At 48.9% G+C, this 27,046-nt stretch overlaps 1 protein-coding gene across 1 annotated transcript; it reads right to left on the bottom strand.

Moving 5' to 3' along the window:
- Positions 1 to 455: 455 nt before the first annotated feature.
- Positions 456 to 20,680, bottom strand: PLA2G15 (phospholipase A2 group XV; the record flags this gene model as incomplete). Its single annotated transcript, XM_080704244.1, has 6 exons — positions 456 to 967; positions 4,030 to 4,254; positions 4,625 to 4,723; positions 4,955 to 5,073; positions 12,966 to 13,122; positions 20,551 to 20,680. The coding sequence occupies 6 exons, from the start codon at positions 20,678 to 20,680 to the stop codon at positions 456 to 458; spliced, it is 1,242 nt and encodes a 413-aa protein (XP_080560370.1).
- Positions 20,681 to 27,046: the final 6,366 nt, after the last annotated feature.

Here is a 27,046-nt window from a genome sequence, read left to right on the forward strand (position 1 = left end):
GTGGCCAGTGAGTGTCAAGGTTGCCTGAGGGTCACCCTGGGACCTTTGGGGGCATCCATAGCTCAATACTATCTGTCACAGGAAGGCCGGGGTCCAGTAGACAAGACTGGAAAGGCCATAGGAGTAGGAGGAATATATGGCCCCCATCTTGGGGACTGGGTCCTGGTGCCAACCAATCCACCCCGCAGAGCCAGACCTGAGGTCACACCAGTCCCACCATCAGCAGCATTCATTCTCCCATCAATGGTCCCTCAAATCCACTCATTTCTTCCTTCCTCACTGACACAGAGGAAGAAGAAGAAACAGTACTTTCCCCAGGCAGACACTTCAAAGCCCAACACCCAGGCTTTGAAGAGCTAGTCACAAATTTTGCTAATCTTGTGGGCCATGACAGCCCCCGAGGCTGGGAGAAGCCCCGTGGCTGGGCCACTGAGCAGTGCTGTGTGGCACAGGAATCAGGGCCCAAGAAGCACACGTTTTAGATAAGCCAGGGTGGTGGCGTTGGCCAGCATCTCAATGTGCTCGCTGCCAGGCAGCTCCTGCAGTGACACTTGCTGCTCCTGGCGGCTGCGCCAGGCCTGGCACTGCAGGGCACTCTCCAGGTTCACGGTGCCATCGCCATCACCAAAGCAGATTTTAGGGTCACGATCAGGGAAGCTCTCGTAGTAGAAGGAGTCTGGTGTGGGGACTCCTGTGCCATAGAGGCAGTGCAGCTGCACACCAGGCGGCACCATGGCATCAACCAGCCCCTCCGTGTCCTGGCGCATGAGCCAGCCGTCCTCAAAGCCAATGTCCTGGAAGAACCGGCGATAGTCCCGCAGCGTGTAGTTGGCGGTGGGCGTGTGCACGAACACCTTCTCAGGCGACCATGTGTAGTTGTAGGGCAGCAGCCAGCTGGTGGACACAGCCGAACGCTGCTGCTCCCTGATCTTCAGGGGCCCGATGACAGGGATGCGGTTGTTGTCTCCTGCGGGGACAGGGCCACAGTCAGTCTGTGCTGAAGAACACAGCTGGATGGCCCGCAGGCTCGCCGCCAGGCCCTCAGCTTGACGCAGCCGGTGTGGACGCTCAGAATGTCTACCCTGTTAATCATCACCATAATTCCCACACATGCATTGACTTTTGTCTGTTTGTTGCGGTACTGGGGATGGAGGGCCTCGGGGGCATTCTACCTTAAGCTACACCCCTAGCCCTATTTCTTATTTTTTATTTCAAAACAAGAGTCTCACTGAGTTGCAAAGGGCCTCACTAAGTATCTGAGGCTGTCTGCAAACCGCAATCCTCCTGCCGAAGTCTCCGACTGGGATTACAGGTGTGCGCCTACTGCACCCACCCAAAGTTCTTTGGGGCACCTTCTCACCCTCTCACCCCATCATCCTTGCTTCTTTTTCTTTCTTTTTTTTTTTTTTTTTTGCAGTTTTGGAGATAGAACCCACGGGCTCTCTACCTCTCAGCTACACCCCCAGTCCTATTTTTATTTTTTATTTTTTGGTGGTACTGGGGTTCCTGGAAACCCTTCTACCTTCGGGCTACACTCCCAGACCTATTTTATATTTTTATTTGGAAACAGAGTCTCTTAAACCAGCAAGGCTGGCTTCAAACCTGCGCGATCCTCCTGTCTCTGCCTCCCAAGCGCGGGGATTACAAGCATGCGCCACCACACCCAGCTCCCCAGCCCTATTTTTTTTTTTTTTTTTTTTTTGGTGGTACTGGGGGTGGAACCCAAAGGCTTTCTACCTCCGGGCTATACTCCCAGACCTTTTTTATATTTTATTTGGAAACAGGGTCTCACTAAGTTGCTGAAAGCCTCACTAAGTAGCTGAGGCTGGCTTCGAACCTGTGTGATCCTCCTGTCTCAGCCTCCCAAGCGAGGGGATTACAAGCGTGCGCCACCTGGCCCAGCTCCCCAGCCCTATTTTTACTTTTTATTTTGAAACCGGGTCTCACTGAGTTGCAGAGGGCCTCACTAAGTAGCTGAAGCTGTCTGCGAACCACCATCCTCCTGTCTCAGCCTCCCGAATGCTGGGATCACAAGCGTGCGCCACCACGCCTGGCTCCATTCTCACTTCTTCATCTTCACTTTTGCCCTAGAGGAGGAAGGCTGGACCCCCATTTCCTGTTTATGAGTATCACCTCCAGCTGTGGGCAGCGGGGGGCCTCAGTGAACAATGCAGGGAGGATGCAGGTGCAGATCTGGCAGGGCCTGCTTGCCTTGCAGTTGGAAAATCAAGAGCTGGGATGTTACTCAGTGGTAAAACCTTTACCTAGCATACGTGAGACCTGGGTTCCAACCCCAATACCTCCTCAAAGGGGAGACAATAAAACTCAGTGCATGAGCCGGATGTGGTGGTACACACTTTTAATCCCAGTACTCGGGAGGCTGAGACAGGAGGATTGCAGGTTCGAGGGTAGCCTCAGCAACTAGTGAGACTTTCATCAACCTAGCAAGACCCTGTTTCAAAATAAAAATGAAATAGGGCTGAGGGTGTAGCTCAGAGGTAGAATGCCCTTGGGCTCAATCCCTAGTACCACGCGAGCGCGCGCGTGCACACACAGACACTAAAAAACTCAGTGCAGAGCTGGGCATGGTGGCGCACGCTTGTAATCTCAGCATTTGGGAGGCTAAGACAGGAGGACTGCAGTTTGTGGACAGCCTCAGATACTTAGTGAGGCCCTTTGCAACTCAGTGAGACTCCTGCAACTCAGTGAGGCTCAAGGCCAGTGCACAGTAACAAGATCCTGTTTCAAAATAACAAATGAAGCAGGGCATGGTGGCCCCCATTTGTAATCCCCCCGCACTTGGGAGGCTGAGACAGGAGGATCACATAGGTTCAAAGTCAGCCTCGACTACTTAGTGAGACCCTGTTTCCAAATAAAATATAAAATAGGTCTGGGAGTATATCCCAGAGGTAGAAAGTCTCTAGGTTCTACCCCTAGTACCACCAAAAAAATAAAAAATAAAAAAATAACAAATGACCTGGCCATACTTGGGAGGCTGAGACAGGAGGATTGCTGTTCATGGACAGCCTCAGTTACTACTTAGTGAGGCCCTTTGCAACTCAGTGAGACCCTGTTTCAAAATAAAGAATAAAATATAGGGGTGGGGGCGTAGCTCGGAGGTAGAATGCTCCTGGGTTCCATCCCCAGTACTGCCAAAAAAAAAAAAAATGAGGCTGGGTGTGGTGGCATATACTTGTATAATTCTAGTACTTGGGAAGCTGAGCCAGGAGGCTTGCTAGTTCTTGGCCAGCCTCAGCTACTTAGTAAGGCCCTTCTAAAACTTAGTGAGACCCTACTTCAAATAAAAAATAAGAAATAGGACTGGAGATATAGCTTGGAGGTACAATGGCCCTGGGTTCAATCCCCAGTACCACAAATAAAAATAAAATAGGGCTAAGGGTTTAATTCCCAGTACCCTACATACACACACACACACACACAAGTTTGGGACAGCCAGGCATGGTGGTGCATGCTTATAGTCCCAATACTTGGGAGGCTGTCAGAAGGACTGCAAGTTCGAGGACAGCCCCAACAAATAGTAAAGACTCTCATTAACCTAGTGAGACTCTGTTTCAAAACAAAAATAAAATAGAGCTGGGAATGTAGCCTGGAGATAGAATGCCCCTGGGTTCAATCCCCAGTGCCACAAAAAAAAAAAAAAAAAAACCTGGGGACAAACCAAATTCAGCCAGCCAGGCCTAAGCACTGTGTGCGTGGCTGTGTGTGTGTGTGTGTGTGTGTGTGTGTGTGTGTGCACACGTGCATGTATGCACAATCAAGTGGTAACTAAGAGTTATGCCACTCCATGTACAAGTATAAGAAACAGATTACAAGGGATATCAACTCAGGAAATAAAATTAGCAGTATCAGATTCTCTTTGGGAAAAACAAAAGATATTTGAAAAACAATGTCACTCTAAGAAAAGAAAGGCACTGATGGTGGAGGTAGACAGGAAGGGTGCCCACTGTGGAAGGAGGGGGGAGGGACATTCCTGGGACCGGCCACCCACAGGGGCCTGGCAGGTCTTACCTGAGGCCAGGACGCGCAGGGTCTTGGCCACGCCCCCCCAGGGCGCGCCCAGTGCCACAAAGGCACGGATATACTTGTCCTTCCAGGCCTGGGGTTGCCGCTGCAGAAAGTAGAGTGTGTACATGTTGCCCATGCTGTGGGCAACCAGTACCACAGGGCCCCCATACAGCTGGTACAGCTCCTCGATCATCTCTCGGAGGGCCAAGAAGTAGGGCCCGTTTTCATCTGCAGGCCAGAGCCAGGCAGGGGTCAGGCGGGAAGGGGCAGCCCCAGCCCAGACCCAGGACGAGGGGGTGGGGAGGGTGCTAAAACCCAAGTAGGAGCAGTATGGTCCCCCCAACTGCCAGGAAGGGAGGACAAAGCGGCTCCCTTTCCCCCTTCAGCCTTACCTCCCCCTCCCGGGAGCTCAGTGGCCCAGAGATCATGAGATGATTGGAGGGGGATGGACAGGACACACTAACCGGGGTGGTGGCTGTGAACACTGGGCTGGATGCCAGGGGCCCAGAGCCAGGGGAGACCCCAGGGCCTGTGGTGGCTACAATGCCTTGTGCCCGCCTCCCAGGGCCTCAGGGAAGGAACGAAGGTGACTTCTTACTTGGGGCTCGGCGCCAGTCATAGGGGGCCCCTCGGACATCTTCACCCTGTGTGTAGCCCCAGCCTAGAAGACTCTCCACCATAGTGTGAAAATAGGAACCTACAGAAAGAAACACACAGGATTAGAGAAGGTACGGCCAGTGCCAAACACCCAAATCACACCTGCCAGAGACTCTGACGTCTCCTGGAGGAAGGCTACAGGAATCTGTGCCCACACTGACCAGAAGGCAGCTTATAGGTTGCCTCTTCAAACCAATGGGGTTCTTCCAACTCTAGGTATCCAGAACCCTCAGTCCCAGCCTCTGGAGGCCTTTCAGCAAGAGCTACATACCCACACTGCTCTTGCTGGGGTCCAGGAACTCCACGGAGAAGGTCTTCCCAAAGCCAGGAACACGTACATCCACACCATCAGGAAACTGGGTGGCCCGGGATGTCCTGTTGTAAATCAGCCTGTCAGGAGAGAGATTGGGCTGATGACCCGCAGGTGACACTGAACTGGGCGTGGTGGCACATACCTCTAATCCTAGTACTTGGGTGGCTGAGATAGGAGGATTTCAGGTTCAAGATTAGCATTAGTAACTTAGTAAGGCTGCCAGCAATTTATCAAGACCCTGTTTCCAAATAAAAAGGGCCTGGAGATGTAGCTCAGAGGTATAATGAACGCCCCTGGGTTCAATCCCCAGCACTACCCAGGCGACACTGAGTTTGGCGTGTCCCAACACTGCCCTGTCAGGTTGGAGATACAGCTCAGTGGCAGAACTAGATTCTCAACTCTGACAAGCATCCTTGGCTTGCCTAACACATGCAAGGCCCTGTTCTAGCCTCAGTGCCAAAAAAAGAAAAAAGAAAGAAAAAAGGAAACTAATACTGCCCTGTCCTAGCCTCCCAAGCACTGGGATTACAAGTGTGTGTGCCACCACTACCAGCTTTCTATGCTTTATTTATTGTTCATTTTATTATTATTCGGGTCTGGGGATGAAACCCAGGAGCATTCTACCTCCGAGCTACACCCCCAGCCCTATTTTTTATTCTTTATTTTGAAAGAGGGTCTCACTGAGTTGCAAAGGGCCTCACTAAGTAGCTGAGGCTGTCTTTGAATCATGATCTTCCTGTCACAGCCTCCAAATGCTGGAATTACAAGTGTGTGCCACCATGCCTGGCTTGGTCTTTGCTTTATAAACCTGCTTTGTTACTCTTTGGTGTCCTTTAGACATGTGACCAAACTTGGGGTAAGAAGAGGGGGCTGTTTGTGAACAGCGTCAGCTACTTAGTGAGGCTCTCCACAACTCAGACCCTTTTTCAAAAATAAAGAATAACAAATAGGGCAAGGGCCGGGCGTGGTGGCGCACGCTTGTAATCCCCGCACTTGGGAGGCAGAGACAGGAGGATTGTGCACGTTCAAAGCCAGCTGCGCTGGCTTAGGAGACCCTGTTTCCAAAAATAAAAAAAAAAGTATAAAATAGGTCTGGGAGTGTAGCCCGGAGGCAGAAGGGCTTCCAGGAACCCCAGTACCACCAGCAAAAAAAACAAAAACAAAAACAAAAAACCTTGTGGCCTCAGGTGACACCAAAGAGGCAAATATTCCAAAGAAAACCTGATTTTGCCGGGTGTGGTGGCGCACACTTGTAATCCCCGTGCTTGGGAGGCGGAGACAGGAGGATTGCGCAGGTTCAAAGCCAGCCGCGCTGGCTTAAGAGACCCTGTTTCCAAATAAAATATAAAATAGGTCTGGGAGTATAGCCCAGAGGTAGAAGGGCTTCCAAGAACCCCAGTACCACCAAAAAAAGAACACCTGAATTTCGCTGGACGTAATGCCCCAACACCTATTATCCCAGACAGGAAGATTGCGGGTTCAAGTTCAGCTTCAACAACTTAAGTGAGACCTTGTTTCAAAATAAAAAATAAAAAGGGCTGGAGTATGCCGGGTGTGGTGGTGCAGACTTGCAATCCCAGCATTCGGGAGGCTGAGACGAGAGGTTGTGGTTTGCAGACAGCCTCAGGTACTTAGTGAGGCCTTTTGCAACTTAGTGAGACCCTGTTTCAAAATAAAGAATAAAAACATGACTGGGGGTGTAGCTCAGAGGTAGAATGACCCTGGGTTCCATCCCCAGACCCCCCCCCCCAAAAAAAAATGGGCTGGAGTGTAGCTCAGAGATAGAATGCCTCCGAGTTCCACCCCTTGTTTCAAAATAAAAAATAAAAAGGGCTGGGGTAGCCAGGAGTGGTGGAACATGCTTGTAATCCCAGTATTCAGGAGGCTGAGACAAGAGGACCATGGGTTTGTGGCCAGCCTCAGCTACTTATGAGATCTTTTTTTCAAAATGAAGGATAAAAAATAGGATGGGGGATGTAGCTTGGAAGTAGAATGCCCCTGGGTTCCATCCCTGGTACCGCAAAAAAAAAAAAAAAAAAAAAAAAAAAAAAGTCTGGGGTGTAGCTCAGAGGTAGAATGCCTGAGTTCCATCCCTAGTACCACAGGGGAGAGGGAACCCTGAATTTCTTGGTAATCCTGAGTCCTACCATGACCTCTTAAATATCAGCCACAGACAGCTTGTAGGAAGGATCTCCAACACTGACCCAAATAATAGGCCCACTCTCTCCAATCTGTTGATGATCCCAATGACCACCCAGCAAAATGCAGAAAACTGTTTTGAAAAGTCGAAGCAGCTCTGTGCTAGATGAAAATATAAACAGGTCAGAGGACCATGGAGCCAGACAAGCCCCTCTCAGTATCAGCCCACACCTCCAACTGGCAGTACCTGAGGCCCTGTCTCCAGGACAAAAATAGAAATGGAGATCAACAGCCCAGAAATAACCTTGATCACACACTGATGAAGAAAGAGTCAACTACACAGGCAACAAAAACAGCAGGGAAGGGCAGGGTGCTTGGAGAAGCAGCCAGCAGGATTTTTTTTTTTTTTTTTTTTTTTTTTTGGTGCTGAGAGTTGAACCCAGGGGCACTGTACCTACTAGCTACATCTCTTGCCCTATTTTTTTTTTTTTTTGCCAGTCTGGGGCTGAAACCCAGAGGCATTTGACCTCCGAGCTACACTCCCTGCCAAATTTTTTATTCTTTTTTTTTTTTTTTTTTGGTGGTACTGGGGGTGAAACCCAGAGGCTTTCTACTTCCGGGCTATACTCCCAGACCTATTTTTAATATTTTATTTGGAAACAGGTTCTCACTAAGTTGCTGAGAGCCTCACTAAGTAGCAGAGGCTGGCTTCGAACCCGTGTGATCCTCCTGTCTCAGCCACCCAAGCGCGGGGATTACAAGCGTGAGCCACCACGCCCGGCTTTTATTCTTTATTTTGAAACAGGGTCTCACTGAGTTGCAGAGGGCCTCACTAAGTAGCTGAGGCTGTCTACAAACCGCGATCCTCCAGTCTCAGCCTCCCGAATGCTGGGATTACAAGCGTGCGCCACCATGCCTGGTTTGCCCTATTTTTATTTTTTATTTTGAAACAGGGTCCCTTTAAGTAGTGGAGAGCCTCACTAAGTAGGTGAGGCTAGCCACAAACCTGTGATTCTTCTGTCTCAGCCTCCCAAGTACTGGGATTACAAGAATGCACCACCACGCCTGGCTTGGGAAAATGCATTTGTTGTTTTTACAGTACTGGGGATGGAACCCAGGGCCTTCTACCTCCGATCTACACCCCCAGCCCTATTTTGTATTCTTTATTTTGAATCAAGGTCTCACTGAGTTGCAAAGGGCCTCACTAAGTAGCTGAGGCTGGCCATGAATCGGGATCCTCCTGTCTCAGCCTCCCAAATGCTGGGATTACAAATGTAGGCCACCACACCCGGCTTGGGAAAAACTTTTAATTCATGGAGCTCTGGGAAGCTCTCACATTTACTGGGCAACAACTGTGTGTACTTGGTTCTGCTGGCATAAAGATTAAAACACGGGGTTGGGCATGGTGGCACATGTTTGTAATCCCAGCATTTGGGAGGTGAAGGTTCGAAGTTCTCGGGAGAGCTTCAGCTACTTAGCAAGACCTTTCACAATTCAGTGAGACCCTATTTCAAAAAATAAAAATACTAAAAAAAAAAAAAAAGGACTGGGGATGTAGCTTGGAAGTAGAATGCCCCTGGGTCCATCCCCAGTACTGCAAAAAAAAAAAAAAAAAAAAAAAAAAAAAAAGATTAAAACACAGCCAGGTACATTGGCACCTGCCTTTAATCCCAGTACTCGGGAGGTTAAGACAGGCGGATTCCACATTTCAAGCCAGCTTCGGCAATTTAGTGAGACCCTCAGCAACATACTCAGAACCTATTTCAAAATAAAAATATAAGCTAGATGTGGTGGCTCATGCTTGTAATCCCAGCATTTAGGAAGCTGAGACAGGAGGATCATGGTTTGCAGACAGCCTCAGCTACTTAGTGAGGCCCCGTTTGCAACTCAGTGAGACCCTGTTTCAAAATAAAGAATGAAAAACAGGGCTGGGGGTGCAGCTCCAAGGTAGAATGCCCCTGGGTTCTATCCCCAGTACTGCAAGTAAATAAATAAATATGATAATAATAAAAAAAATCTAGGCGCAGTGATACATGCCTGTGATCCTAGTACTTGGGAGGCTTAGGGAGAATTGCAAGTTAAAGCCAGCATCACCAGCTTTGTAATACCCTCCCCTCAATTTAGCAAGACTCTGTCTCAAAATAAAATAGGGCTTTGAGTGTAGCTGAGAGATAGGATGTCCTTAAGTCCAATTCTCAATACCATACACACAAAAATATTACATATATACATACATATGACGTGTGTGTGTACGCGCGCCTAAGGGTATAGCTTGGAGGTAGAATGCCCATGGGTTCAATCTCTAGCACCAAAATAAAGAAATAAAGCACAATACACCCCCTGATCTTAGGAACTCAGGCTGGGAATGAACCTTCGTTCAGAGTCACCCAATTCTGGGTTTGAATTCAGATTCTGCCATTTATGAGCTCAGTGACTGACTACAGGCAGTTTGTTTTAACTTTTTTGATCTTCCAAAGAAAGTTGCTTAGTCAAAGAAAATCTGCTTAGTTTTCTTGGGGTTTTTTTTTTGCAGTTCTAGGGATTGGACCCAGGTGTATTTTACCTTTGAGTAAGTATTACCCCAGCCCTATTTTATTTATATTTTGAAACAGGGACTCACTAAGTTGATGAGACCTGCATTAAAGCAAGTTTAAAAACAGCACTTATTTCATAAGAGTGATGCAAGACGCCTATAATCCCAGTACTTGGGAGGCTGAGACAGCAGGATCACAGGTTCTCAGCCAGTTATAGTCACGAAACCCTGTTTCAAAAAGAAAAAAGAAAAAGCCGAGTGTGGTAGGGCACACTTGTAATCCCAGCATTTGGGAGGCTGAGACAGGAGGATCAAGGTTCACGGCCTTGATCCTCAGCTTGATCCACAGCCTCAGCTACTTAGTGAGGCCCCCCCATAACTTAGTGAGACCCTGTTTCAAAATAAAAAATAAAAAATAGGGCTGGGGTTGTAGCTTGGAGGTAGAATGCCCCTGGGCCCACACACAAAAATAAAAGGTAGAATGCTTCTGGGTTCAATCCCAGTAAAACACACACACACACACACACACACACACACACACACACACACACTATAAGCTGGATGTGGTGATACACTCTTGTAATCCCAGCGCTTGGGAGTCTGAGACAGGAGGATCGCACAGGTTCAAAGCCAGCCTCAGCAACTTAGTAAGACCCTGTTTCTAAATAAAGTATAATAGGTCTGGGAATATAGCCTGAAGGTAGAAAAGCCCCTGGGTTCCACCCTCAGTACCACACCCAAAAATAAAAGTACAGTAAATACATAAACCAGTAACATAGTGGTTTACTCTATCAAGTATCATGTGCTGGTGTTTACGCCAACAATACCACAAATATGTGAGTAACGTATGTGTTTCACTACTAGGTTCGATAGCTGTCTCCTGACAGTAGGGACTTTTCAGTTCTGTTTTAATCATAAGGAACCAATATTGTATATGCAGGCTATGGTGGACTTAAGTGTGTACAGGTGACTGTCAGATGCAGTGCCTGTATTTAATTTGGGGGATCACTTGACAGAAGTTGGAGGAAATCTGCTTGTGGCCTGGAGGAAGGAATGGGAGGGAAGACTTCACCGGGGAACTTTTCATTTTATTTTGTGGTGCTGGAGATTGAACCCAGGGGCAGTTTAGCTCTGAGCTCTACCCTTAGCCACTTTTCTCTTTGTTTGTTTGCTTTTTTCTCTCTTTCTTTTTTTCTTTTTTTTTTTTTTTTTCTTTGTACCGGGAATTACACCTCAAGACCTTTGTATTTTCTTTTTTCTTTTTTTCTTTTTTTTTTTTTTTATGGTACTAGGGATGGAACCCAGGGGCATTAGACCTCCGAGCTACACCCACAGCCCTATTTTTCATTCTTTATTTTGAAACAGAGTCTCACTGAATTGCAAAGGGCCTCACTAAGTAGGGCCTCCAGTCTCAGACTCCCAAATGCTGGGATTACAAGTGTGCGCCACCATGCCCAGCCTGTATTTTTTAAATTTTTTCCGGGTCTGGGGACGAAACCCAGGGGCATTTGACCTCCGAGCTACACCTCCTGCCCTGTTTTTTATTCTTTATTTTAAAACAGGTCTCACTAGGTTACAGAGTGCCTCACTAAGTAGCTGAGGCTGTCCACAAACCGTGATCCTCCGGTCTCAGCCTCCCAAATGCTGGGATTACAAACCTGCACCACCACGTCCAGCCTGTATTTTTTATTTTGAAGCAGGATCTTGCTAAGTTGCTGAGGCTGGCTTTAAACCTGCAATCCTCCTGTTTCAGCCTCCCAAGTACTGGAATTACAGGCATGCACCACCATACCCAGATTTTTTTTTTTATTTCTTATCTTGAAACAGAGTCTTGCTAAATTAGCCCTCATTGGCCTCAAATCTGTAATCCTCCAAGTACTAGAATTACATGTGTGCACGTCTTCAGTACTGGGATTACAGGCTTGCCCTACCACACCCAGCTAAGATTGGGTTGTCTTATCTTGCTTTGTGATAAGGGGGACTAAAACCAAGGGCATTTTACCTCTACGCTATACTCCCACTCCTATTTTATATTTTAGGGTTCTTTTCTTTTCTTTTTTTTTCTTTTTTTGGCAGAATGGGGGATTGAACCCAGGGGCATTCAACCTCCATGCTATACCCCCTGCCCTATTTTTTATTCTTTTTTTTTTTTGGTGGTACTGTGGTTCCTGAAAGCCCTTCTACCTCCGGGCTACACTCCCAGACCTATTTTTTATATTTTTATTTGGAAACAGGTACTCTTAAGCCAGCATGGCTGGCTTCAAACCTGCGCGATCCTCCTGTCTCTGCCTCCCAAGCGCGGGGATTATAAGCGTGCGCCACCACGCCCAGTTCTATTTTTTATTCTTTATTTTGTTTTTTTTGGGGGGGGGTTTGGTGGTACTGGGGTTCCTGGAAGCCCTTCTACCAATGGGCCTCACTCCCAGACCTATTTTATATTTTTATTTGGAAACAGGGTCTCTTAAGCCAGCGAGGCTGGCTCCGAACCAGCGTGAGTGATCCTCCTGTCTCCGCTTCCCAAGCACGGGAATTACAAGCATGCGCCACCACGCCCGGCATTATTCTTTATTTTGAAACAGGGTCTCACTAAGTTGCGGAGTGCCTCACTTAGTGGCTGAGGCTGTCCGTGAACCGCGATCCTCTGGTCTTAGCCTCCCAAATACTGGAATTGCAAGCCTGCACCACCGCACCTGGCTTTTGATTCTTTACTTTGAAACAGGTATCACGAAGTTGCTAAGAGCCTAGCTAAATTGCTGAGGCTGGCTTAAAACCTGAGACCCTTTTGTCTCAGCCTCCCAAGTACTAGGATTACAGACATACACCATCATGCCTGGCTATTTTTTTAATATTGAAAGAGGATGGAAGCTGGGTGTGGTGGCACACACTTGTAATCCCAGCATTTGGGAGGCTGAGACAGGAGGATCATGGTTCACGGACAGCCTCAGCTACTCAGTGAGGCCCTATGCAACAGAAAATAGAGTTGGGAGTGTAGCTTGAAGAATGTAGCGTAGACTGCCCCTGGGTTCCATTCCCAGTACCACACACACAAAAAAAGTGTAAGGCCTGCGGGATGGGGGCTACACTGGAGAGGGGAGGAACAAGGACAAGAAGGAAAGAAAGTCTGCCAGGGAGAGTGCACAGTGGTGCTGACCAGACTAGATCAAAATACACCAGATGAAAGGCCTTGGGAAAGAACAAAGTCAGGACCTCGAGGTCTCTGGAGATAAAGATGAAAAAGAAATGGAGCCTCCCTGCGCCCCATCGGTGAGTGGTGGCCCACCTCTGCCCAGCGCCCACCTGATATTGTCGATCCAGCAGTCAATGATAACCGGCAGCAGCAGCTCGAGGTTCAGCCAGAGGGTGAAGTAGCTGTCTGTCTTCTTGGAGCAAAGATAATGCACTACAGTGGGCTTGTCCAGCTTTGCTTCCAACTGATTGCCCAAATCGCCAGGCACTGCAGGGGGACAAAGGACACGAGTGAGCCCAGAGCCCGGCAGGCTGGAGATGCCCAAGGGCCTTGAGGTCTACAGCATGGCTCCCCAGAGCCACAGACACAGTGGCCGACCTCTGCAGTTACACTCTGAACATTAAAGCACAGCGCTGGGGAACAGGAAAACCAGAGGCGGACCTGGACACAGGGGCCAGGGTGCCACCTCCATGCAGAAAAGCTGCTACCACTGCAGGACACGTATTGTGAAAAAAGGCCGTGGGTTAGCCAGGCGTGGTGGCGCACGCTTGTAATCCCAGTACTTGGGAGGCTGAGATGGGAAGATCGCAGGTTTGCAGTCAGCCTCAGCTACTTAGTAAGGCTCTCAGCAACTTAGTGAGACCCTGTTTCAAAATAAAGAATAAAAAATCGGCCTGGGGGTATAGCTCGGATGTAGAATGCCCTTGGGTTCAATCCCCAGCACCACAAAAAAAAAAAAAAGGCCGTGGGTACACACTGTGGAGGCCTCAGAAGGGGCCTAACACATTTTGGGGGAGGCCCTTAACACTCTCCAACTCCAGATAAAATCCCCTAGATCTTCACTAGAACATCTTCCTCAACCATTCAGATTGCTGGAGGGGTTCGGGGTACAGTGACTTCCCCATGCCAGGCTTCGGTTTCCTTCGCTGTAAAAAGGGTTCTTAGCCTGAATCGTTCCCCACAGACACACTTGTGGTTTCTTTTTCTTTTTCTTTTTTTTTTTTTTGCAGTACTGGGGATTGAGCGTAGGGCCTTCTGCATGCTAGGCAAATGTTCTACCACTGAGCTGCATCCTCGGCCCTATTTATTTACTTACTTGTTTATTCATTTACTTAGCGGTAGTAGGGATTGAACCCAGGGGCATTCTACTTCCGAGCTGTACTCTTAGCCCTATTTTTTTAGTTCTTTGTTTTGGAACAGGGTCTCACTAAGCTGCAGAGGGCCTCACTAAGTAGCTGAGGCTGGCCATGAACCTGTGATCTTCCTGTCTCAGCCTCCCAAGTACTGGGATTATAGGCATGAGCCACCATGCCCAGGAAGACAGGGTCTTGCTAAATTGACCAGGCTGGCCTCAAGGTACCAGGTACCAGGTGATTTTCCTAACTCAGCCTCCAGAATAGCTGGGATTTTAGGTGTGTGTTTCCATACCCAGCCACACACATGGTTTCTGCAGTTAATGGATCCAGAGGATAGTTCTGACTAGGAAAGGTTTGTAGACCCCTCTGAGTTTTCCAGAACCCCTAAAGTCGGGACAAGACTACGGCCCTGTTATTAGATATACCCTAAATGCTTAAACCCAAAGGCTTCCCACCCACAGTCATCCTAGACTACAAAAAAAACAAGCTAGTCATGGCAGTACAAACCTGTAATACCATTATTTGAGAGACAGAGACAAGAGGATAACAGGTTCAAGGCCAGCCTTAGCCATTTTTTTCATAATTTTTTATTTTTTTGGCGGGTTTGCGGTACCGGGGATGGAACCCAGGGGCATTGTACCTCTGAGCTACACCCCCAACCCTATTTTTTTAGTCTTTTTTTGTGTGTGTATGTGGTACTAGGGGTGGAACCCAGTAGCTTTTCTCCCTCCAGGCTATACTCCCAGACCCATTTTTTGGAAACAGGGTCTCACTAAGTTGCTGAGAGCCTCACTAAGTAGCTAAGGCTGGCTTCGAACCTGTGTGATCCTCTTGTCTTAGACTAGCTTTATATATTTAGCAAGGCCCTCAGCAACTTGGTGAGACCCTGTTTGAAAATCAAAAGAACCTGGCATGGTGACGCAGGCTTGTAACCCCAGCATTCGGGAGGCTGAGACAGGACGATCGCAGTTCACAGACAGCCTCAGCTACTTAGTGAGGCCCTTTGCAACTCAGGGAGACCCTGTTTTAAAATAAAGAATAAAAAAATAGGGCTGAGGGTATAGCTCGGAGGTAGAATGCCACTGGGTTCCATCCCCAGTACCAAAAAAACAAAAAAAAATTTTTTAAATAGAGCTGAGCATGGTAGCACATGTTGTAATCCCAATAATTGGGAGGCTGAGACAGGAGGATTACATAGATTCGAAACCAGCCTCAGCTACTGGGTGAGGCTTTCAGCAACTTGGTAAAGACCCTGTTTCCAAATAAAATAGAAAATAGCTCTGGGAGTATAGCCCGAAGGTAGAAAGCCTCTGGGTTCCATCCCTAGCACCAAAAAAAAAAAAAAAAAAAAATAGCCTGATGCATGCTTGTAATCCCAGTACTTGGGAGGCTGAGACGGGAGGATCATAGTTCGAGAACAGCCTCAGCTACTTAGTAAGGTTCTCCACAACTCAGTGAAACCCTGTTTCCAAATAAAAAATAAAAATTAGGGCTGGGGGTATGACTCGGAGGTAGAATGCCCCTGGGTTCCATCCCTAGTACAGCCAAAAAAAAAAAAAAGGCCAGGCGTGGTGGCGCACGCTTGTAATCCCAGCACTTGGGATGCTGAGATAGGAGGATCGCACAGATTCAAAGCCAGCCTCAGCTACTGAGTGAGGCTCTCAAACTTAGTGAGACCCTGTTTCTAAATAAAGTATAACATAGGTCTGGGAGTATAGCCCGGAGGTAGAAAAGCCCTGGGTTCCATCCCCAGTACCACCAAAAAAAAAAAAATAGAGCTGGGCATGGTGGCACAGGCTTGCAATCCCGGCATTCAGGAAGCTGAGACAGGAGGATTGTGGTTCACTAAGTAGCTGAGGACACCCTCAGCTACTTAGTGGTCCTCAGCTACTTAGTGAGTCCCTTTATAACTTGTTGAGACCCTGTTTTAAAAATAAAGAATAATAAGTAGCCAGGCGTGGTGGCGCACGCTTGTAATCCCAGCGCTTGGGAGGCTGAGACAGGAGGATCGCGCAGGTTCAAAGCCAGCCTCAGCTGGTTTAAGAGACCCTGTTTCCAAATAAAATATAAAATAGGTCTGGGAGTGTAGCCTGGAGGTAGAAGGCCCCTGGGTTCCATTCCCAGTACCACCAAAAAATAAAAAATAAAAATAAATAAAGAAATAAAATAAAAATAAAGAATAAGTAAATAGGGCTGGGGGGTGTAGCTCGGAGATAGAATGTCCCTGGGTTCTATTCCCAGTACCTCAAAAAAAATTGAAAATAATCCAGGTGTGGTGGCACATGCTTGTAATCACAGTATTTGGGAAGCTGAGACAGGAGGATCACAAGTTCGCAGACAGCCTCAGTACTTAGTGAGGCCCTCTGCAACTTAGTGAGACCCTGCTTCAAAGTAAGGAATAAAAAAATAGGACTGGAGGTATAGCTCGGAGGTAGAATGCCCAAGTTTAATCCCTAGTACTGGCGGGGGGGGGGGGGGGGGCAGGGCCTTGCTCACCCTGAGAGAAGAAACGGTGACAGCACTAGGTCACTGAACCAGCTGAAGCTGAATCTAGACAAGAGACAAGGTATTCTAGGACAGGACTGTGGGAGGGAGGCCATAAACCCAAACACGGCCGAGACAAAGCTACACTGGCACCTGCTGGCCTGTCAAGGCTCCCAGGCCTTGCTGGAGGCCAGAGCCTGGCCAGTCCTGGCAGGGTGGGAGCCAGTGTTGCAGACAACTACCCTAAAATAGCACTACTGCAGTCACAGCACAGTAAGGGTGGGTGTGACCAGGCACCACGGATGACTTCACTCCATCCCAGCCAACCTGTTTGTCCAGAGTAGGGCCCTGTGACACCCAGGCCCACCTCCACTGTTCACCCTGGAGAACCTGGAGCCCTTCACAGCTTATTTAATCCAACTGACCTTTCAGGCCGCACCTAAGCTCACTACATTTTCCCAACACAGCCAAGGCTGTCCGGGCTTTCACTGGGTGTTGACATTGGACACTGTCCAGCACAGGGCATGCCCTCCTGTGTATCATCTGAGTGTCCTCAGGGTGCCACAGAAGCAGGCTGGCACCTGCCCTCACCTCCCTTCATGATGTGGGTGCAGAGGCAGGGAGTCCTGCATTCCCTGCATGAAAGCCTCCGGATGGCTCCCTCCAGGTCTGGGCAGGTCACTGTCTCACCAAAGGGGAAATGTTCAAAGAGGAAGTTACCAGATCTGCTTTGCCTGGACACCCCTTGCCTGGACACACTGTGAGGCTCTAAAAATAGCAGCAGCCATTTCCTGAGACCCTCTGCCTGGAACTAAGACAGGAGTCAGTACTCCTTTCAACTCAACCCTGGGAGGGAACATTCTTTCTTCATTCATTCATTCATTCATTCATTCATTTTGTGGTAGTGGGGATTGAACCCAGGTGCATTCTACCTCTGAGCTATAACTCAAGCCCTTTTTTTGTGAGCATAGTACTGAGAATTGAAACCAGAGGCATTCTATACTCCCAGCCCCATTTTTTAAATATATTTTTATTGGTGCAAACATCTTTTTTTTTTTTTTTTTTTGCAGTACTGGGGATGGAACCCAGGGCCATTCTACCTCTGAGTTACACCCCTAGCCCTATTTTTTATTCTTTATTTTGAAACAGGGTCTCATTGAGTTGCAAAGGGCCTTACTAAGCAGTAGCTGAGGCTGTCCGTGAACTGCGATCCTCCTGTCTCAGCCTCCCAAATGCTATGATTACAAGCCTGCACCACCATGCCTGGCTGTGGTCAAACATCTTAATGGAATAAAAAACTTGTGGAGATATACAAACACACATCACCCAATTAGCCTTTATCCAATCCCCAACGCGTTCCCTCCCCCTCTCGATCCCATGCTTGATTGAGTGATTGACTTTTATGTTTAAGTACATCATGTGCTTTAGTTTCCATCTTCCCCCCTCCTATCCCCTCAGATAGGTCATCTTAACTGCTCTCTATAGAGACCCTTCTTCAACTAGAGCTCCTCCTATTACCCAATTCTCCCTAGTTGTTGCATATTAGGGAAAGCATTTGATTTCTTATTTTTTGTGACATTTCTCTGTAAATACCATAATTTTGTTCTCCTTTATGGGTGACTCCCAGCCCGATTTCTTTTTTTCTTTTTTTTTGCAGGTCTGGGGGTGGAACCCAGGGGCATTTGACCTCCAAGCTACACCCCCTGCCCTGTTTTTATTCTTTATTTTGAAACCAGGTCTCATTGAGTTGCAGAGGGCCTCACTAAACAGCTGAGGCTGTCCGCGAACCGCGATCCTCAGGTCTCAGCCTCCCGAATTCTGGGATTACAAGCGTGCTTACAGCCCAGGATCAGGATTCAGCGGCTTCTTCAACCAATTCAGCACCTACCTCTAGAGGATTTTTTTTTTTTTTTTTTTTTTTTTTTTTGCGGGTCTGGGGATAAAACCCAGGGGCATTCAACACCCGAGCTATACCCCCTGCTCTCTATTTTTTATTCTTTATTTTGAAACAGGGTCTCACTAAGTTGCAGAGGGAGGGCTTCACTAAGAGGGCCTCACTGAGGCTGTCTGTGAACTGTGATCCTCTGGTCTCAGCCTCCCAAATGCTGAGATTACAAGCGTGGGCCACCAGGGCTCCCCAAGGGGATTTTGATCCTCAAAGTCAGATCTCTGCCCACCCACCCCGCTGCCCACCATGAGCCTCATTTCGATGCGCAGGTGAAGATTCAGCTGCTCGGGCTCCTCTGTGGTCTGAGGCTCCTCTGCTGTGACCCAGGGTGACCAGGGACTGAATGAGCATAGTTAATACCAACCCAGGCAGGAGGGCTATGTACTGGCCACAGACCACAGACTTCCCAATGCCACACCCGAATTCTCAGAAGTACTTAGTCCCACGCATGACTTCCTGTGGCCCCCAGGATAAAGTTCATATGACCCAACTAGTCATGAGCCTTGCACTAGCCACCCCTCCTCCCACCCGGCTTGTTCCAGCTGCAGGCAGTGAGTTCACCTCTCTCCTGGTTTTCATTTCTCTCTCCCTGGGGTTCACTCATGATCTTAGCTCCAGCATACCCCAGGAAGCCTTCCCTTGCCCTGCTCAGCCAGGCTGGCTTGGTACTACTTCTCCAGCACAGACTTCTGAGGGTCACTGTTAGTCTCACCCTGGAGCTTGGGGAGTCGGGGTGAGTGTGCACAACTCCCAAGGTGAACCTGGACCCAGCATCCCCCCCAGAGCATTTCCTGACCCAGAATTTCTATTAGGGCCTCCTCACACCACCCTGCCTGTCAACCCTACCCTTCTGTGATCTGAATCATCCTCATTAAAGTATTTCCAGTAGGACTGGGCATGGTAATGCATGCCTGTTATCTCAGTACTTGGGAGCCTAAAAAAGGAGGATTGCAGATTTGAGGCCAGCTTGAGAAATTTAGCAAAACCCTCAACAACGTAGTAAGACCCTGTTTCAAAAGAGAAAAGAAAAAAATCCTGGTAGAAAGAGTATGGAAGGGAGTCATGCTCCAGTCCGGCAGTTTGTAAGGTATACCTCAGCACACCTCTGCTCTTTGAAGTCCTGACTGGTACTGACTCGCCAGATCTAAATGGGAGGTATGGGCTGAAGCAGGTACTTAAGGCTGCCAGGCAGAGGTCTCCTGAACCACCAGCTAGAGGAGGCACTGTGGCTCCCACACAGTGGCCAGGTCTGCGGAGCAAGGAGAGAGTGAGCAGCAGAGGTCACCAGCCTCAGCACTAGGTCTGGCAGGGGTGAGAGAGTGCATGTATATTCCCTGTCACCTGTTCATGGCCGTTATCCCCACAACTCCGTAAGCTTCCTCCTTATCAAATGGGTGGCCTAATGCCACCCATTTGATAAGCGGAGGATGAGGAAACGTGAACCTTGGGACCAGCCAGGAAAACAAGCCAAGAACATGCTTCCAGCCCAGCGTGGGGGTGCATGCTTGTAATCCTGGTACTTGGGAGGCCAGAGGTTTGCCGCCAGCCTCAGCAACTTTGTGAGGCCCTCTGCAACTTAGGAAGACTCTGCTTCCAAATAAAAATAATAAAATAGGGCTGGGGGTGTAGCTCAAAGGTAGAACACTCCTGGGTTTCCAGCACCAAAAAAAGGGTGGGCATGCTTAAGCTTCTAGTAACACCTCTGAAAAGGGAGGGAAAGCACCGTAGGACTGTAAGGGTCATGGGTGACGACCTCCTTGCCAGGCCGAGGCCAACTCTGAGGCCACCCTGCCCAGCCTCACCAGCACCCAAAAGTGGAGGAGACAGCCACTCTTTTGAGCTAAAAATCAGAGGTATGGCGAGGCAACGCTTAGGACTGATGTAGACAGCTGGAGTGGGTAACCTAACCGTAACCCCCAGCGCGCTCCCATTTTATGCAGGGGCGGCCGCCTGTGGAAGACTGACCGCACCCGAGCTCAGCATGGCAAGAGGTGGACCGAACCAGGCGACAAGACTAGACACCAAGAAGCTCCCCCATTCAGTGCTTAAAACAGATGCAGACCGGAAAGACGGCCTTGCGGGCTCCCAGCCCTGCTGACCGACCCACCAACCAGATGCGTGCCTCACCCAGCACCACGGGAGGGTGACGTCGCGCCGGGAGCGCGGGGTCCGCCAGCAGCATCAGCAGCAGCAGAAGAAGAAACAGGAGGCCACTCGGGAGCAGCGCCGGGCGGCAGGGACGGAGACGGTGGTCCATGGCGTGCGACTGCAGGTCCCAGCTGCGGGTGCAGAGCTCCGGGCTCGCTCCTAGGCCAGGGAGGCGGCTACGTGCTTAACCCCGCCGCCCGCAGCCACTCTGCCAATTAGGACCCACCTCCCGCAGCGGCCAGCCAATAGGAACTCGGGCCAGGCGCGTCCCGAGCTCGCCGCCCCGCCCCGGCCCTCCCCCCGAGCGCCTTCTCCCCAAGCGCTGAGCGCAGAGAGCATCGATCCGCCTGGCTCCAGGCTCTCAGCCCCCCAGCCCCGACCCATCTCAACCTGGACTCTGTACCCAGCCCAGCCCGCGCTATCTGAAGTCCACGCTGCCGTGCGGGACTCACTCCCTCCCAATTCCTGGAGCCTCCAAAACCTGGAGGCTGGCCGGGCGTGGCGTGGTGGCGCACGCCTGTAATCCCAGTACTTGGGAGGCTGAGACAGTAGGATCGCAGGTTCGAGGGCAGCCTCAGCAAGTAGTGAGACTCATCAACCTAGCGAGATGCTATTTCAAAATAGAAATAAAAAAACAGGGCTGAGAGTGTAGCTCAGTGGTAGTATGTCTCTGGGTTCAATCCTCAGTAACACAAAACAAACAAAGCAAACCTGGAGGATTGGAAACCAACCCGAGCAGGGAGTTATGGCACACGCCTGTAATCCCAGTACTTGGGAGGCTGACACAGTAGTATCGTGGTTCATGGACAACTTCAGCTACTTAGTGAAGTCTTCTGCAACTTAGTGAGACCCTGTTTCAAAATAAAGCATAAAAAAGAGCCGGGCGTGGTGGCGCACGCTTGTAATCCCCGCCCTTAGGAGGCTGAGACAGGAGGATCCCACAGGTTTGAAGCCAGCCTCAGCTACTTAGTGAGGCTCTCGGCAATTTAGTGAGACCCTGTCTCTAAATAAAATATAAAAAAGATCTGGGAGTATAAACCTCTGGGTTCCACCCACAGTACCACCAATTAATAATAATTATTAATAATAATAATAATAAAGCATAAAAAAATAAACCCGACACCAGGCGTGGTGGCGCACACTTGTAATCCCAGCGCTTGGGAGGCTGAGACAGGAGGACCGCACAGGTTTGAAGCCAGCCTCAGCTACTTAGTGAGGCTCTCGGCAACTTAGTGAGACCCTGTTCCCAAATAAAATATAGGTCTGGGAATGTAGTCCGGGGGTAGAAAGCCCTTGGGTTCCATCCCAGCACCACCACCACACCACACACACACACACACACACACACACACACACACACACACACACACAGCCCGGTGTGGTGGCCCATGATTGTAATCCCAGCATTCAGACGGCTGAGACTGGAGGATGGCGGTTCGCAATAAGTCTAAACTAATAAGGCCCTTCGCAACTGAGACCCTGTTTCAAAAATAGAATAATTTAGAAAAATAGGTCTGGGGGTGTCTCTTGGAGTAGAATGCCCCTGGATTTCATCTCCGGTGCCACAAAAAATAAAATAAAATAATAGGGCTGGTGCTGGGTGTTATGGTGCAGCCTTGTAATTCCAGCATTGGGAAGCTGAGACAGGAGGATCGCATTTCGAGGACAGCCTCAGGTACTTAGTGAGGCCCTTTGCAACTCAATGAGACCATGTTTCAAAATAAAAAATAATGATTTAAAAAAAAAAAAAAGGTCTGGGAGTGTAATTCAGAGGTAGAATGCCCCTGGGTTAAAAAAAAAAAAAAGGTCTGGGAGTGTAATTCAGAGGTAGAATGCCCCTGGGTTCTATCCCCAGTGCTGCAAAGCTGCAAATAATTAAAAAATAAAAAATAGGGCTAGAGGTGCAGCTCAGAGGTAGCATGCCCCTGGGTTCCATCCCCAGTGTACCACAAAAAAAAAAAAAAAAAAAAAAAGGAAAAGAAACCAGTCCACCAGAACCCGGCCTGATGGCGCATGCCTGTAATCCCAGTATTTGGGAGGCTGACAGGCGGATCACAGGCTCGAGGACAGCCTCAATTTAGCAAAACTCTCTGATAATGATGATGATGATGATAGTAGTGGTTGGGAACTCGAAGGTAGAATATTCCACCCGCAGTACAAAAGAGAAAGGAAGGAAGGAAGAAAAGAGAAAGAGTAAAAAAGAAAACCCACCAAGCACAAGGGAGATCTAGGGTCTAGCACTTGCAGTGGCTGAACAATTGTGAAAGCAAAAACAGAGGAAGTGAGTCCAGGGCAGTTCTTGGCCCTTAGGTAACCAGAAGTGAGCCAGATCCTTTGTGAACCCCCACAGCAGTTCTCTCCAACTTGCCCTGAGGGAACCCTTACAGGCCGCGGTGAGGTTAGGGGTGCAAGTCTGCCTGGTGGAGGAATCCCACCAGATGAAGCAGTTTGGGAGTGGAATTGGGAAGAGGCTGGAGCCTGGACCCTGTACTGTCGTCCATCTGAAAACTCCCCTGCAGAGCGGGAGAGGCATCAGGAGCTTGAGTGGACCCTCTACTCCCAGACCTAGGGATCCAGAGAGGACAGAGACTCCCAGAGCCAGGGATCTCCCAGGACACAGACTCCCAGTGAGAAGGCAGCAGCAGGTAATACAGCAGCACCATGATGCAGTTGAGGATACGGGGACCAGTGTGTTTGGGGAATGAAAGCCTTGGCCTCCACTCACTCCCTTCCTTGGGCTGGCTCCACCCTGGTCATCCCCACTGGTCCCAAGACTTTCTCTTACTCCTTCCTTCTCTGTAAGCAGCTGACCCAGTGATGAAAGAGATTGCTATCTTAGCCTGCCCACTTCTAAATTCTTAGAGCAAAACACAGCCATTGAGTTCCTCTCTCTCTCTGGGGATTGAACCCAGAAGCACTCTACCTCTGAGCTATACTTGTAGCCCTATTTTATTTACTTGTTTTTATTTTATTTTAGTGTGTGTGTGTGTGTGTGTGTGTGTGTGTGTGTGTGTGTGTGTGTGTATGGTACTGGGGGTAGAACCTGGGGGCTTTTCTACTTCCAGGCTATACTCCCAGACCTAAATTATTTTTTTTCAGCACTGGGGATGGAACCCAGGGGCATTCTACCTCCGACCTACACCCTCAGCCCTTTTTCTTTTTTCTGGTGGTAGTACTGGGGTTCCTGGAAACCCTTCTATCTCCAGGCTACACTCCCAGACCTATTTTATATTTTTATTTAGAAACAGGTACTCTTAAGCCAGCGTGGCTGGCTTTGAACCTGCACGATCCTCCTGTCTCTGTCTCCCAAGCACGAGGATTGCAAGCGTGCACCACCATGCCCGGCTTATTCTTTATTTTGAAATGGGGTCTCACTGAGTTGCAAAGGGCCTAAGTAGCTGAGGCTGTCCTTGAATCATGATCCTCCTGTCTCAGCCTACCAAATGCTGGGATCACAAACTTGGGCCACCATGCCCTGCTTTTTATTCTTCCAGTTTTTTTTTTTTTTTTTGGTTTGTTTGTTTGTTTGTTTTACGAGTCTGGGAATGGAACCCAGGGGCATTCAACCTCTGAGCTATACCCCCTGCTTGCTTGCTTGCTTGCTTTCTTTCTTTCTTTCTTTCTTTCTTTCTTTCTTTCTTTCTTTCTTTCTTTTGTGTGTATGTATATGCTACTGAGGATGGAACCCAGGGGCTTTTCTACCTCTGGGCTATACTCCCAGAGTATATTTTATACTTTTTTATACTTTATATATTTTATATTTTATTTTATACTATTTTATACTTTATTTGGCAACAAGAGTCTCACCAAGTTGCAAAGGACCTCCCTAAAGTGCTAAGGCTGGCTTCAAGCCTGCACTTCTTCTGTCTCTGCCTCCCAAGCACTGGGATTGCAAATGTGCGCCACCACACAGAGCTGAACCCCCTTTCTCTTACCGGAGGCCCTTCCTCCTCCATCTTCACCTCTGACCGCACAGTGTGTTGCTAAAGATGTAGGAGACTAGAGACCCTTCTGCTAGGGCTAGGGACAGTCAGAAGTCCAGAGCCAAGGATTAAACGGAGGAGGGGAGGCTGGATGTGATGGCCTCCCCTAGATTATGCCGAGAATCCCAGTTTTTGGGAGACTGAGACAGAAAGAGTCAAAGTTCAAGGCTAGTCTGGGAAATTTAGCAATACGGTGTCTCAAAAAACAGACAAACTGGAAGTGTAGTTAGTGGTTGAGTGCCCCTGGACTCCATCCCTAGTACCATGCACATGCACTCATGCACAAAAAAAACAACAAAAAAAAGAGGAATCAGGAGGACCTAGACTCTGGCCATACTGCTTCTTGCCAGCACAGCAGCCTCCAGTGACCCACCCAAGGCCTTGGAAGCATGCCCTGTCCTTCACAGCTGCCCCGCCCCCACAGCCCTGCAGACTGAGGAAGCTTCACCACTGGAGGAGGGGTGGCCAGGCCTGGTCAGCAGTGACTCTTGCCAGCACTGTGGAGAAGGATCTCGCCCCTTTCTCAATGACCTGCCATCTACCCTGCAGACCTGGGCTCATCCGGGACTCTGCATGCACCTGCTTCTCAGGCCCAGAACCGAGGCCATGGCCAAGTCTTGCCACTCTACCCTCCCAAAGCCACACTACCCTCATCCCAGTCGCTTCATCACTGGTGTCCCAACTTATGTCCTTTTTCCTGTAGACTGCTTTACCTACAGGCTGACACCATTAAACATTAATTCAGGACTGGTATAGTGGCACATGACTAATCCTGTTGGTAAATATCATATGTTGGTAAATACTGGGATAGGGAGTGCACAGCTCGACAGCAGGAACAGGTTTATTTGGAGATAAATCTGGGAAGAGGCGCCTGACTGGGGGAGAGAGTCCATGAGAGTCAGGAGCCACGGACTTACAGACTAAGGGGCTTTTTTTTTTTTTTTTTTTTTTTTGCAGGTCTGGGGATGGAACCCAGGGGCATTTGAGCTCGGAGCTACACCCCCTGCCCTATTTTTATTCTTTATTTGGAAACAGGGTCTCACTAAGTTGCAGAGGGCCTAAGTAGCTGAGGCTGTCCGCAAACTGCGATCCTCAGGTCTCAGCCTCCCGAATGCTGGGGTTACAAGCCTGTACCACCATGCCTGGCTCAAACTAGGAGCTTTTATGGGACATTAGGAGTGAGGGATACATAGTCCTGGCTTTTCCCCACTGGTGGTCTTGGCAGGGGGGCAGACAGGTAGGTTTATGGGCCGGGGGCAGGGGGATGGTTAGGGCCACTTTTCCCTACACTGCTGGAGTTCTTCCCTACCTCCTCCATCAGGCCTCACAGCCAGATCTCACAGTGCCCACAATCCCAGTACATGGGAGGCTGAAAGACAGGATTGCAGGTTCAAAGCCAGTCTCGGCAAATTAGTGGAGCTTTGCATAATTTAGAGAGAACCTAAATAAGAAAAATAAGATAGGGCTGAAGGTATACAGAGATAGAATGTCCCTGGTTTCTATCACTGGCACCAAAATAAAATAGGACTGGAAGTGTAGCTTAGAGGTAAAATGCCCCTGATTTCAGTTCCCAGCAACACACACACACACACACACACACACACACACACACACACACACACACACACACACTAACCCAGGCCCCATCACGCTCTCCCTAAGCCCATGCACAGCTCTCCCAATTTGTCTTTCACTTGTGGTATATGAGGACCCTGCAAGGTGTTCTGGCCCCGTTTAGCCACCCAACTTTTTTTTTTTTTTAACTGGGGGCTGAACCCAGGGGTATTCTACATCTGAGCGACATCCCCAGCCCTATTCTTTATTTATTTTTGCAATTCTGTGATGGAACCCTGGGAAATTCTACCTCTGAACTACGCCCCCAGCCCTATTCCCTATTTTTAATTCTTTATTTTGAAACGGGTCTCACTGAGTTCTTTTTTTTTTTTTTTTTTTTTGGTGTTACTGGGTTCCTGGAAGCCCTTCTACCTCCAGGATACACTCCCACGGGCTACACTCCCAGACCTATGTTTTTACCTTTTTATGTGGAAACAGGGTGGGTCTCTTAAGCCAGCAAGACTGGCTCTGAACCAGCTCGATCCTCCTGTCTCTGCCTCCCAAGCTCAGGGATACAAGCGTGTACCCCCCATCTCACTGAGTTCTAAAGGGTCTAAGTAGTAGCTGAGGCTGTCCTCGAACCATGATCCTCCTGTCTCAGCCTCCCAAATGCTGGGATTACAAGCTTGTGCCACCATGCCTAGCTCCTATTCTGTGTGTGTGTGTGTGTGTGTGTGTGTGTGTGTGTGTGTGTTACTGGGGATGGAACCCAGGGCATTCTATCTCCAAGCTACACCTCCAGCCCTGTTTTGTATTCTTTGCTTTTTTGTTGTTTGTTTTTTGTTTTTTGGTGGTACTGGGGATGGAACCCAGAGGCATTCTATTTTTTTTCTTCTTTATTTTGAAACAGGGTCTCACTGAATTGCAAAGGGCCTAAG

Source organism: Muscardinus avellanarius (assembly GCF_963383645.1).
Source record: "Muscardinus avellanarius genome assembly, chromosome: 10".
Lineage (NCBI taxonomy): Eukaryota > Metazoa > Chordata > Mammalia > Rodentia > Gliridae > Muscardinus > Muscardinus avellanarius.